Raw genomic sequence first — 14,995 nt, 5'->3', positions numbered from 1 at the left:
TCAAAATCTTTACTCAGTTTTGGCTAACAAAAAAGCACTTATGAATATCAAAAAATATATCACTGATTAGAAAAAAATCACTGTTGGGAAGAACCCAGCAAGAATCTCAACAATATTTTTTTAACAGATCTGTTATGTTATTTATACCTACTTTTACACCATATTTACTTGATTTTTAAAGCTATGCGTGCGTTTCATTGTTAATTAAATGTAAAAAAATGTAGTTGTCTTAAATAGGTACTTGTGATGTAAATCCGTTTAAAATATATATACCTATATTCCTCGTTGAGTTTCTTGCTGGATTCTTTTCAACAGACGTTTTTCCGATCCGGTGGTAGTAGATTTTTTTACATTCTCAACTCTCAAGTGCTTCCTTCTGCCAGAATGTTATCCTAAAACATAATTTCCAGTACATACATTTGGTTATAATGAGGTATACGGAGCAGCGCATAAAAATAAAGTGCGCTAAATGGAATGCCACGAAGTGCCACGCGCGTATCATAAAGATCTTTATGACTTACTTGACATTCAGCATGCAGTATAATATAATATTATATCCCGGTTTAACATATTTGATCGAGGAGCGCGAGGCGCGAGCGGGAGCTCTCCGTTTCAAATCAGACAGAAATGATTTCGTACATAAATAAAAAACATTAAATTTAAAAAATTAAAAACACAACTGCCTTAAAAACTAAAAGGAAGAAAATAAGTCTAGTGGTCTATAACTCTATCAAGAAGCTCATTTAAGGTTCAACAGTCTGGACCCATTACGAAGGTTTTTTTCGAGCTGGTTACGATTTGAATGGGTCCCGACTGTTGAACCTTAAATGAGCTGCTTGATAGAGTTCTAGACCACTATACTTATTTTCTTCCTTTTAGTTTTTTATTTTATACTTTTTAGATATTTCTGTAAAAATAGTAGATTAAAAGTATTATGACCTTTATATATTTAGAATGGGCTAATTATTAGCTTTCATTTGATTCCCATATTGTTACAATACAAAAGATTTTTTTTATTCCTTCGCCATATTTTTTTTCGCAGACGCCATATTGAAATATTATATACCCTATGTCACTCCTTTGGGCAGTCGGGTAATGAACTAATAACGTCATAAATAAGTGATCATTTCTGTACCTTGTCGCTTTCAGTCGTTACGCAGTTTCGTATGGCTTTTCACACATGACGTTAAAGTGACAAGGTACAAAAGTGATCACTTATTTATGACGTTGACTTTACAGTCCTAGGACCTAGTCAGCGGGAAAGAAAAGGTACCCCCAGTAATGGCGGTATCCATACTTACCACCGTTACCCCCCCCCCCCCCTTACCCCCCTTACCCTTTCTCTGCAGCTAACATCTGATGTACCACCAGCCAAATAAGTGGTCTATCAATTTTTAAACAAGTTCTTATTAAATGAATATGTCGCTAAAGTCGAACTTTCAAGTTGACACACACGTCTATTGGCATTATTGTTTTATGACATGCAAACGATTATCAACCTTAGGGTGGTAGACCACATATTTGGCTGATGGTACATACATCTGTGTAATTGTACAGTCACCAGCATCAAAATCTGGCACAACAAAGCGTGCGTCTTCTCCTCTTAGAATGAGAAAGTTTGAGCCGTATTTCCATGGAAATTGACAAACTTCACAGGGGTTGCGCATATATTTTCTCACTATATTTTCCGTCACCGTAAAGTCGGTGGTAAACTTAGCTCAGTTCAGTTACTCAGGCGATCCGTTTGCTCGTTTGCGCCCTATTCCATAAAAAAAATGTAATTTTGCACATAATATGAATATTATGAATTACGAAAAATACATGAGCATCACCAGTAGTGCACACACACACACACACATACACACCTATGCCCACACATGTTCGTGGTACATAAACATCTGTAGTTGATTATATCTTTTTTGTATTGCTAGTCTTAATGGGATATGTAGGGATACTATTGTTTCTATAATTTTGTCTTTGCTCTCCTAATCTGTTGTTACAGTTGTTTGAGGGTTGGAGACCTGGTGACCTGACATACAGGTCTCCCCTAGTTCGGGCACCAGTCTCCACCGCACAATTTTGTACCTATGCATATTATTATCATTACTTGTTACTGTAAGAACTGTATATCCTGTGGTGGAGTTAATAAAAGAATTTTATTATTATTATTATTTTCAAATGTAAAGAATCTTTTAATGCAGGAATATATGCCAATGCAATATCTCAATTGTCTGGGTAGCGGTTGGTTCCGAAAAAAAATTTTTCTTGATGAGAGCGAAAAATATAGATGTCGCTAGTGCTGCTGCATATAGTAGCGTAGTAGAAATAAGCAACCTGAGATATGTATGCATAGGAAAAATTCGTGTCTAAATTCCTGTCCAGCGTGTGTAGGGTTATAGCACGCAGCACGGATTGCTGAGACCTGGGTTCGATTCCAGCGCTGGTCTCTTTTTCTGGTTTTCTGTGCATCCATGTCTCAGTTTGTATTTTCGATATGGTTTCACGGGATACCCGTAAAAGTAACAAATTTGGAGTTGAAATAAAAAAATACAAAAGACTCCAAATAACCAATCATAGGTCTCCCCTAGTTCGGGCACTAGTCTCCACCGCACAATTTTGTACCTATGCATTATTATCATTACTTGTTACTGTAAGAACTGTATATCCTGTGGTGGAGAATGTGGTAAAAGAATTTTATTATTATTATTATTATTTTCAAATGTAAAGAATCTTTTAATGCATTTTAATATATGCCAATGTCAATATCAATATCAATTGAGCTAGAAAATCATAGGCCGGTTGGGTGGCCGCGAAAAAAAAACTTTTTCATACAAAGCATTCATATAATATTTAAACTAAGTGTTGCTTACTTTATACGCAGCTCGTTTGTCGTAATAGCATTGGCTGAACTAGCAAAAACAGTATCACCGCAAGCGCGAAGAATCTCGTTACATTTCATCATAAAATCTTGCGAAAAACACGAAATACGATATTGAATTCCGCAAAATAACGAAGGGAATTCTAAAAGATAAGTTATCTAAAACTTATCCGTCGCTTAAATCACGACGTATCATTGGCCAAATCGGTGTTGTGACACGGCAAGCCGATGGCGTGGGAAATACTAAAAGAGGTTTTTTAGATAAAGTGAGAAAGTATATCCTGAAAAGTTTGGTTTGACAAGCTTGAATTTAGGGAGGGACGCTGGGGAACACGCTTGGCGACAAAAAATTAAGCTTTTTTTTTTTGGAAATTGTGTAACCTTAGTGTACTGTTGCTTTCCCGGCGTCCTTTATAAAGAACAAAATAGACAGACTCTCACGTTAAGTCCCGACATCATGTTAAAGTTGTGAGAAGTCACTTATCAACAAAAACAAAACATGGATAAAAGAAAGCATACATCCGCAATCGCCTTCTACAGAATAACTATGAATGTACTGTTATAAAAGCACTTATTATTATCATGTACTAGCCGTTACCCGCGACTCCGCCCGCGTAGAATTTCGTTATCATCGTTATCCCGCGGGAACTATGCATTTTTCCTGGATAAAAACTGTCCTATGTCCTTTCCCGGGACTCAAACTATCTGTATACCGAATTTCATCTAAATCAGTTCAGCGGTTTGGACTTGATGAAGTAAACAAATAAAAAACAAACAGACTTTTTCATTTATTATATTAGTGGGAAAAGTGGAAGTGGGAAATGGGAATTCTGAGATTTCAATACTTTTTTCACACCTCTCCTTCAGAAAAGTAACTTTTCCTCCCTGACGAGAGGGAGCAAAGTGCAACTTTTCTGTTCAAGGCTTTTCTAAGTGTTTTATTGCAAATGCCATTTTTTACAGTTGCCATTTTTCTATGCTGGTTGTTCTTTAATAATATAAGAATTATAATTTTTTAAAGTTTCTTAATGCTCGGTGTGAAAAGTTGTATAAGCCACTCGGGAGCAAAACTATTTTCATCTTGGGCGTTAACACTTGAATCCCTCATTACGCTCAGGATTCTACTTTAGAATCCCTCGCTACGCTCAGAATTCTATTTCAGAATCCTTCGCTACATTCTGGATTCAATGTACGCCCTCGTCATAAATACACTATTTTGCTCCCTTGTGACACAAATAACTATTGTTAGAAAATTATTTTAATCTATTTCGTTACAAAAATAATTAAACAAATTCAAAAAGTGCATGGTATTTGCCAAAGTCTGATTATACGACGTATTACTTTTGAATACTTTAAGAAAACGTTTAACGGGTGAATATTCAGCGTTTTTGCAGCGTTTTTTTGTCATTGGTATCTTCGCAGGTGTTATTAAAAGAGGTAATGCCCAGGGTTGTTTTCTTACGAAAATTGAAGACAATACAGATGCTGAATTAAGCGTGATTAAAATTCTTGTGACTTGTCTTTCCGTTGTGTTATATAAACGCGGGACGCTAATGACGTTTGACCGCGCGGTCAAAACGCTCGAATATTTGTCTTAAAAGGTTAAATGAAGTTAATTTATTTCTCCAAGACAATAGTCTAGTGGCCTTTTGAGTTGTTTTAACTTATCTTACCTTTTGAGTTATTTTTACTTATCTTACCTTTGAGTTATCTTAACTTATCTTAACTTTTGAGTTATCTTAACTTATCTTACCTTTCACGGCGCTAAGCTTATTGCCCACCATCTGCTTGGCTACGAACGCCGCCATCTTGGTTTAGTCGCGAAACTGAAACAACAAGGGACTACGTAAATCTCTCAATCATCATCATCATCATCATCAGCTTAAAGACGTGCTTACATCGATGGACTCGTAGATAATTATTGTAATAAGGGTTCCGTTTTTGCCATTTTGGCTACGGAACCCTAAAAATTGAGTGAGCATCCAACTCGCGCACCGATGATTTTGTAGTAGTATCCATACTGATATTATTAATGCGTGTGCATGTTTATATGTTTGTCCGTCTTGATTTTTAGCATAGGTACTTTTTATCCCGGAAAAAGCGCACAGTTCCCGAGAGAACAGCGCGCGATAACCGAATTCCACACGGCCGAAGCCGCGGGCAAAAGCTAGTGTCAAAATAAAACTATAAACGGCCATATATCTATAATAACCTAAGCAACTAAGATAAGTTGAAAATCTCGCAAATTCATTGCATAAAAGAAGAATGAATTAAATGAACGAGTGAATGTCAAAATCCCGCTGTCATTGACATGTTCTTGTGTGCGTGACCTCAACTCTGGTGGCACCACCTATACAGATAGCTGTCAGATGATTACACACACAGCTAAAAAAAACCGGCCAAGAGCGTGTCGGACACGCCCGAAATAGGGTTCCGTAGCCATTACGAAAAAAAAAAGTAATATTTTTCTAAGGACTTCGTATTTTGTACGGAATATTCCAAGTTTAGGTATGTTTTATACCTTAGGCTGCTATTTACTCTTAAACTACTAATAATTCTCAAGAAAACTTAACCGTTATAGTTTTCCTAGTAATTTTGTTATACTTACTACCATCCTGAATTTTTCAAATTTTTCCACCACCGGTTTAGATTTTAGAGGGGGGGGGGGACGCTCGATTTTAAGGAGTATGATCTATGTTTTAATTATTTGCTCATATTACAGGCCACACCCGGTAGGTATGAACAGACGGACGGGCCGCCAATTATGTATTGTGTTAAGTCCACAATTGGCCATTCAGTACCGAACCAGTTACCTGGATTCCGTTCAAATAATACATTGGCGCTCAATTCTCTAAATCCGACGCTCGAGGGATCGACTCGATTAAAAAGTGATCAATCGACTCAGTCGGTTCTACTAGGAGGGTAGTTAAGCTTTTAAGACTCAATAAGCCGTTTCCAGGGCAATTATGATACGTACTTTAGAATTTGATTCGTAAAAGACGTTCGGAATGAGGCATTAATGGTGGTTGCGAATAATGCCATTTTTAGGGTTCCGTAGACAAAAAAGCAGGTTTTGCAGGTGGTAGGACCTTGTGCAAGGTCCGCCCGGATTGCTACCACCATCTTGCTCGCTAATCCTGCCGTGAAGCAGCAGTGCTTGCACTGTTGTGTTTCGGCGTGGAGAGTAAGACAGCCGGTGAAATTACTGGCACTTGAGGTATCCCATCTTAGGCCTCAAGGTTGGCAACGCATCTGCAATACCCCTGGTGTTGCAGATGTTTATGGGCGGTGGTGATATCTTAATCATCAAGAGACCCACTTGCTCGTTTGCCATCCAGTCTAATAAAAAAAAAAAAATAATAAAAAAAACATTTATTTACATAAAATTGACCGTGATTGACCCTACCTCACCTGATGTAAAGTGGAGATGAGGTCAATGCTTACATTTTGATTTGACTTAAATATATTGTGTATAAATCTGACAAAAAACCGGCCAGGAGCGTGTCGGACACGCCTAAGATAGGGTTCCGTAGCCATTATAAAAAATCAAGTAATATTTTTCTAAGGATTTCGTATTGTGTACGGAATCTTCCAAGTTTAATTATATTTTATACCTCAGGCTGCTATTTACTCTTACTTGAACTACTACTAATTCTCAAACAATCTTAGCCGTTATAATTTTCCTTGTAAATTTGATATAAGTACTTATTACTACTTGTAGCTTAGATTTTAGAAGAGGGGACGCTCGACTTTTTGCATTTTAAAGTTGAATATTTCGCAAACAGATCACTGAATCGAAAAATCGTCTTAGCAGCTCCGCAATGGTTTTAAAAGACCTATCCAACGATACCCAACAATATAGGGTTAGTCGAGAAAAAAAATCCCCTAACTTTACATCTATAGGAGGTATGCTAAAAAAACTTTTTTTTATTATTTTTTATTTCACCACTGTCGGCGTGACTGATATGTATATTTATGCCAAATTACAGCTTTCTAGTACTAACGGTCTCTGAGCATAGCCGCGGACAGAAAGACAGATAGACAGACGTAGCGAAACTATAAGGGTTACTAGTTGACTACGGAACCCTAAAAACAATTAAGTGCAAGTCAGAATCGCTTACCGAGGGTTCCGTACAAATGTATTGGTATTTATGAAAAAGATAATGCGACTTTTAAAAGAGCCATAAGAATTTGGCTCGTAGATAGACATCTGGAATAACACAAAAGCTCCTTTTTATCCCAATGACTTATTCTGTGCCAATATTCCCACGAGATAGGGATAAATATCTCGAACTAACAACCGCTGGTCTTAGAGTTTAAAAAAAACCACGGCTGTTTTAGTGCAACGTTAAGGTGCGACCAAACGGCAACTTAAAAAACGGTGACCGCACGGAATCGCAGTGACGTGCCGTAAAAATTCCGAAAAAAAGTCGTGACGTTTACGGCACGTCACTACGATTCCACACCGTTTGCGTATTAATAAATAAAATAATAAATAAACAAATATCACGGGACAATTATTCACACCAATTGACCTAGTCCCAAAGTAAGCTTAGCAAAGCTTGTGTTATGGGTACTAAGCAACGGAAAAATATAATTATATAGATAGATACATACCCCGAGAACAAACATTCATATTTTTTATACAAATATCTGCCCCGACACGGGAATCGAACCCGGGACCTCAAGCTTCGTAGACAGGTTCTCGAACCACTAGGCCATCTGGTCGTATTTTAAGCAGCGGTTTAGAAAGCATGCAAAAAAACGGTGCTCATACGATGCGTCACTGCGATTCCGTGCCGTCACCGTTTTTTAAGCTGCAGTTTGACCGCACCTTTAAAGAGAACCACGATTTTTGGAAATTCCCACGGGAATTTCAGATCTATGGATTACGCGTAATGTCTGTGTGTGCGTGTGCGTGCGGTGCGTGCGTGTGCGTGCGAGTGCGTGCGTGTGTGCGTGTGTGTGTGTGTGTGTGTGTGTGTGACCTACACACAGCATTTTACACAAACGGATGTGCAAAAAATGCAGCGCGTTTTGCGTGTGCCGATTTAACGAAGGGTACCGGAACCCGGTAGATTCGGCGTTTCATGAAGTCCTTTGGTGAAGACTCTGAGATATTCCTGTGGACTCGAGTGACCTGCATCAAGGATAAACAGCTGCCTAACTCTAAGAGACCCTGTTTCCCTATAGAGAGCATCAGTAGGAAAACGAAAAGGCTTTCTCAGTATGACTTTGATGACTGCCCGTTGCGCACGTTCAAGTTCAAGTAGTGCCGTCTTACCCGCGCTGCCCCAGACTGCGACTACTTTCTGGTGGAAATGGAGCCTAAAGTATAAACATATAAGCCAAGAGGCCAGCTGACGTCCAACTTTTTGTTTAGCGCCTATAAATCTCAACGCGCCCAAGTTTTTACGAGGAAAAATTTATTTATGAAAATTTTTGAATGTCGTAATCCAAGAAAAGTTTCGGATGTAATTTTGTAACGAATTAACGTTTTTATGTGTTAGAATTGTTAATCTGGAGAGATAAAGTGCTTGTTTGAAAAATTTATACGAAAAAATACTCGTATGTACCTACCAGCCAAATAAGTGGGTTCTCATATCAGTTTTCAAACAAATTCCTATCAAATGAATATGTCGCTAAAGTCGAACTTTCAAGTTGACAGTCACGTCTTTTGGCATTATTGTTTTATGACAATGCAAACGATTATCAAGTTAAAGGTGGTAGACTATATATTTGGCTGATGGTACGTAAATACTTTATTGTGTACATAAAACACAAAAATAATACAAAAAACAACAAAACAAAAAAGTACAATAGTGAACTCCCTACAAGGGATCTTCATTCTCAAGTCAAGTCTTCATGATCATCATCCCAACCTATATATCTACGTCCCACTGCTGGGCACAGGCCTCCTCTCAGAATGAGAGGACTTGAGCCGTAGTTCCCACGCGGGCCCAGTGCGTATTCTTATAGATAGTTTGAGTCTCGGTCTCGGGGAATGACATTTAGTTTTATCCTGGAAATTGACATAGTTCCCGCGGGATAGCACCAAATCAATTCTATGCAGACAGAGTCGCAGGCAACAGGCTAGCTTTTAATATTGTAGGTAGGTAGTATGACTAGGAATTTAGATAAAGATAAACCACTTTAGTATGCCCAGAAAGCTTGAGTTCCAGAAACCAAACTAAACTTGTTTAAAGCAGATTGAACCGGTTTAAACTAGAATAAAGTAAAATCTTTTGTACAATTAAACGATTATGAACTTAAATACATAGTTAACGTTAATTAAAAATAAGAATAGGTACGTTCAACCGTAACTGCTATGTTACATAATCAAGTATTAAAATTGTCGATAACGCCATCTATGTCTTTACTCGAGAACTACGAGGTGCTAACGGGGGCAAGGAGTTTATTGATATTGCGAGAGATGGCATCAGCGCTGCACTCTGAGAGGGACGCGGTTCCCATAGCAACGAAGACCCCTCTGTTATACAGAGTGCGTTTATTTTGTACTTTAGTGCCATAGTATTTTGTACCGTATGTTAACCAGATAAAACGACTGTAAAAGTTCAGTTTTCAATACTTCATAACTATAGGTATTAAGGAGTCCTTTTTAAACTTCACCTTAGTACGTTTTGAGTTGCATTTTCAGTTGTAAAACATATTGACATATACTTACATTAATATTACTGTAACCATAAATTTATTAGTCTCATAACGTATTATTTATAAACGTTCTTTATTGACCAGTTAAGTTTATTACAGAACTTAGTTCCACGATCAAATTCAAAGGGGAAGTAGTTATAAAAACCGAAAATATACCAAAGAAAGGTCACCAGTTTTTAGATATTTTTTTAATATTATTATTTTTTAATGTTACTAAAATTATTTTATTTGTGGTATTACGAATTAATTAGTAAGTACTTTTTGCATTTATTTTAATTAGAAACTAATCGTAAACCGTTACACAAAAACATAATAAAATACAAGACGTATAATTCCTTTCAATAATCAAGTTTTTTAAACAGTGAATTTGACCGAGATGTCATTCTGACAAACTGATAACACCTTAGTTTCTTTGAAGTCAGTAAAAATGTTACTTACAAAGGAATGCAAATGTGAACATTGTAAAAGGGCGTCTGGCTTGTTTTACGCAATCGTCGAGTTATGCGAGATTCAGCGAGATCTCGTAAAAGTCGGCGCTACGTTGCAGCGGGTGGAATGCCTTTGCTCTTCAGGTACGTGAGAATGGGATTTTTGAGCGTAAAACTAAACTGTTCGCTTAGGTTTTTGTAAGCGTGAGATTTTAGATACATGTTGATGGTAGTTTTCATACTATTTATCTACACCCATATAGTGAATCCTCAATTATGCGTTCAAAAACCATAGGTAATGACCAGCATTACGACATTGGATTCTATTATAAACACGGCTGTATCGTAATGGTCATTACGATACAGATTTGAGATTTTATACATCTTTACAGCAGCACGGGGGGGGGGGGTCGCGACCACGTGCAGCAGCACGTCGTCGCGCGCGCAGCTCGTAGGGCAGACATACCTACCTAGTTAGACTTAATGCAGGTCATTCTCTATGGTTCGCGGAACACATGATAGAGGATTTAATACATGGATATAGATGAAATATTGTACGCAACTGTACCTACGTAATAAGGCCTTAAAACACTCATGTGACCCTATTATGAAACTCTGACGCCTCGTTTCATAAACCCACAGTCGTGTTTTAAGGACCCCTATTACGATACAGTTGCATAAAATACTATTTTGTACGAAATGATGTATTTATTACCGGTTAAGTTCTACCCACACACATTAAGAGAAAGAAAAATAATACATTAATTTACAACAACACAAGGCCCAAACACATTATAACAAATAGACAACACGAAGGACAGAGAGTTTGTCATTGGGATTACGAATCTAACACCGGCTCTGGTCGTATTAGTAAATTGAAATTTAACCTTTTATTACCTGTAATGTATCTTAAATGCACGATAACTGACTGTTGATGGTTCAAAACGGTTTTATTTTATCGGCAGAAATGAAAAATAAACAATGATGTCTTCTAAATTATGCCATGCAACAGACGAATGCGACGTCGGGGACGGTAACTCAACGAGGTCGCCATTTTGTCACCAAATTAGTTTTAAATATTATTGATTATAAGTGGTAAGGTGAACTAAAAGAATTTCCTTGCTCACCCGCGACCTTACGATAGCTAAGCTTATGCAAAATATGCGTGTTCATGCAGTTCCTCCACCTCCACAATGTAAGAACACATACAAATCACACAAACCCATCTATCACCCCCACCACACTACACTGACGCGTTTCGAACTCAACCAGAGCTCATCAGAGCGGGTGAGCAAAGAAATTCTTTTAGTTCATTGATATGGACCTCCACAAAGTAACGCCTGATTCAATAAATTATTTATAGTAAGGTATTTATTGTATGGGCCAAGTTGCCCGAAAAAATGGCTTTATTATATTGCACAATATTTTCAACATAAACTTGTACCGAGTAACCAGAAATATTTAAACAAACAGAATATAATGCTGACAGACATGATTAATTAAGTTTTTCTATATGAAACCTTTATTGCTCGTAAAAAACAGATAACTATGATGCAAAAGGTTCAGGCTCAGCATGTGCGGTGAGGATTATGCTTCACCGCGCTGATATGGCTATTAATGTTTTATTTCAGCACAGTCTCGTACACAAACTAGTCTATAACATCTATACAAAAACACGACTAAGCTTACCTTATTATATTAAAATGCTCAAATTTGGTTCAAAAACTCAGTAAATTTAGCTAAAAGGCTAATTAATAAAAGCCATGGTCGACGGACTATTAATTATAACCCAGGGAATTATCTGCTTCCGCCATTTTAAAATAATGGGTACCTACGCCGTTTTTGCGAATACATTTTTAAAGTAAGTAATTAGGTTGAAAAGAAATCACGCTGTAGATGGCATCATCGAATACAATTTTATTTAATTGTCCTAATTTTACTAATTTAGGTAATGAATGCGAAGGTTTGTGTGCAATAATGTGTGTTTGTTTGTTACTTCTTCACGTGAAAACACCTGAATGGATGAAAATCGGTAAGTAAGTTGCTGAACCGGCAAAACACGTAGGCTACTTTTTATTCAGACATTCCACGTGATAGGGATGGACGCAAGTAAATTTCTGAAGTTCCAAACGGTAAGAAATATATAGAAGACTAGCTTCTGCCCGCGGCTTCGTCCGCGTGGTATTCGGTTATCGCGTGCTGTTCTCTCGGGAACTGTCCATTTTTCCGGGATAAAAATTAGCCTATGTCACTATCAGGCCCATAAACTATCTCTATGCCAAAAATCACGTTGATCCGTTGCTCCGTTGCTGCGTGAAAGACGGACAAACATCCAAACACACACACTTTCACATTTATAATAATAGTATAAATGGATATTGCCAATGTTCTGTCGAGTTGTGATACCTGTCCAACGTCTAGAACTAGTGTAGGAGCTGGGTGAAGGAAGACCCAAAAGTTGCACACAAATACAAAAAGATAATCTTGAATGAGCCTCGTGTGGCACACTGCCAATTTAAGAGTAACCCGAGCGGAGCTTGGTCGCCCAGGTGGATACAAATTATAAACTATGTCGGAAAAAATTTCAAACTTATAGCTACTTAAGTTAGTTTTCTAAAATATACCAGACCAGTTTCCAACGTAGTTGTGGAAACGAAAAACATCGCCGAGGAAACGAAACTTGTCGCGGACTTTAAGTTCCCAATAACTCGACGCTGAAAAATCTATTCCATTTTTCGAAGTTAAAAGTTCGATTTTGATCGTGCGCTGAAAAGTGCACTTTTGCTGCAGCGTGAAAGTTGTGAAATAATAGTGTGAAGTTTTGGCATTTGTTATCCATTTAACTGTTAATACTAGAGTTACTCCGTGTCTTTGCGCGCGGTTACATTCGGTCTGGCAGTTGAATTGAAATACCAGAGATACTCGTAATAATACTAAACTAGATCCGCTGCTCGTTTTCAAAAACAGTCGTAATAGACGGAGAGCGGACTGCATAACTTCGTAACTACTTGATACCGCGATGAAACGCACAATGGTTTCCCATAAAACTGATGCTGAGTCCGAATTTGATAGTCTGCCGCGGCGGAACTTGCCGAAAGTACCAAAAAAATAGTCACTTCCGGTGCGAAAAAACGGGCGTCATTTAACCCATCTGATACTGAAATAATAGCCATGGCATCAGTTAGGAATTTACTGGTAGATACAGAAAAGCGAAATATGTCATTATTTTTTTTGCCGGAAGTGCTCGGCAGACGCTCTCAAAGGTGACCACCAGGACCCCTAAATATACCCATCTGATACCAGCATGAAACCAGTTCCAGTCTGTAGATATGAACCTTCATTTCTGGAATATATAAGTCTGCTAATGCTGTTTCTGCCGAAACACCTTGACATACGAGATTATGTGAGCAACCTAGGTATCAAGTAGGTACGAGATTTTGCAGTCCTCCGTCTATAATGGCACTAAGCACTAGACCCACCGCCGAGAAGTAGCGAGAAGAGAGTGTTTTAATAGATACTAGCGGGTCCGGTTGACGTTGTCCTGCCCGGAAAAGCAGCACAACGTTAATATGATAACATACCGACAGGAGCACCACCTACCGGGTCCAATTATGTTTGCAAACCATCCATAGGAACCTGTTGAAACTTTCATCTAAATCAGTCCAGCCATTTAGGAGGAGTTAAGTGACAAACACTCACTCACTCACTTTCTTTGGCCATATCACACGTCGAGAGGACACATCTGTGGAAAGGCTTGTGGTTCAAGGAAAGGTTGGAGGCACGAGAGCACGCGGCAGATCACCCATACGTTGGACGGACCAAGTTAAAGCTGTACTCAACGGTCCACTCCACGAGTGTTCGAGGAGGGCTGCAGTACGAGAGGAATGGCGACGGATTGTAAAGCTTGCCACCACCCCTGATGTGACGACCACGACCACTCTGCCAAGAGTGTGATGACTAAGAAGAAGAAGTGACAAACACACGTACGGAAGAATTATATACATTAAGGTATGTTAAGGTCAAAGTAAAGTTTGTTACATACCTTACAAATTTTTGATTCCTTTGAGAGTGTCGAAATATTATACGATTTTTGCGGCATAAACGGCCGTATCTTTTTTTTTATTTAATTTTTTTACAGCTTCAAGGGACTATAATAGATTTATAATAGGTTTTAATTTCAACTCTATATCTCCAACCGTTCCCGAGATAAAGGCTCTTGACAGACCGACGGATGGAAAAACCAAGAACATTTTATATGAGAAAATGTTTTTTATTTTATTTTATTTTGTCGTAAATTTTCCAATGTTTTTAACAGTTATCATATCACTATTACCGACGAAGACAAATCCAAAAACATTAAAATTATAAAAAATGGTTCGGCCGTTCTTGAGTTATAAATGGTGTTACTAACACGACATTCTCAGTTTTACAATTTCTAATGCCTTTTAACACAAAACACATCATTCTATCAAACACAAGCAGACACATCAATACAGACAAAAATTACATGTTTTAATAATGTACTCAAAAGGCTTCCTTCCTATTTACAAAGACAATTCTCATCCCGTCCCTATTTTTAATGCGCAAAGCGTTATTTTTAGTCGATTTTCTTGACCAGTTCAAAAATCTACTAAAAGTTATGATAAAACTTTACCTCTCTCTCCCTTTTCAGTCATAAATTTGAAGTCGGCTTAATCCTTTTGCGATTTAGAATAAAATTAGAACGCTACAAACAGGTAGGATTGAAATAAAATGAAAAATCCGCTACAAAACCGAAGTATCTAGAACTCAGTGTTTGCCAACAGCTATCTACACACAAATTGAAACGGCTTCCGTTCCAATTCAGATTTATTAGCAATCACGATAAAAGCTGTTCGCTTTACCACAAACTGTAGGTACCGTAAACTGCTTCAACTTTGCCCTCAGGCCCCAAAATTGCCTGATTTTATTTAGTCCATAACTTAGCACTCGTATAGGTTTTTAAACTTTTATCTGCACGGAAATTATTATTACGGGG

At 37.8% G+C, this 14,995-nt stretch overlaps 1 protein-coding gene across 3 annotated transcripts in view; it reads right to left on the bottom strand.

Moving 5' to 3' along the window:
• Nucleotides 1–14,995, bottom strand: part of LOC141442422 (complexin-like) — a 362,634-nt gene that overhangs the window by 112,386 nt on the left and 235,253 nt on the right. For 2 of the 3 annotated variants that reach the window (XM_074107400.1, XM_074107402.1), the window contains exon 2: nucleotides 4,632–4,704. In XM_074107400.1, the coding sequence (XP_073963501.1) occupies nucleotides 4,632–4,686 (55 nt within the window). In that variant the 5' untranslated portion in view covers nucleotides 4,687–4,704. Of the gene's footprint in view, nucleotides 1–4,631; nucleotides 4,707–14,995 lie in introns of all 3 variants that reach the window. The other variant, XM_074107401.1, reaches the window with a different exon arrangement.

Source organism: Choristoneura fumiferana, chromosome 25, assembly GCF_025370935.1.
Source record: "Choristoneura fumiferana chromosome 25, NRCan_CFum_1, whole genome shotgun sequence".
Lineage (NCBI taxonomy): Eukaryota > Metazoa > Arthropoda > Insecta > Lepidoptera > Tortricidae > Choristoneura > Choristoneura fumiferana.
Note: the sequence above shows the minus strand (reverse complement) of the source record. Positions and strands in the feature narration are given on the sequence as shown.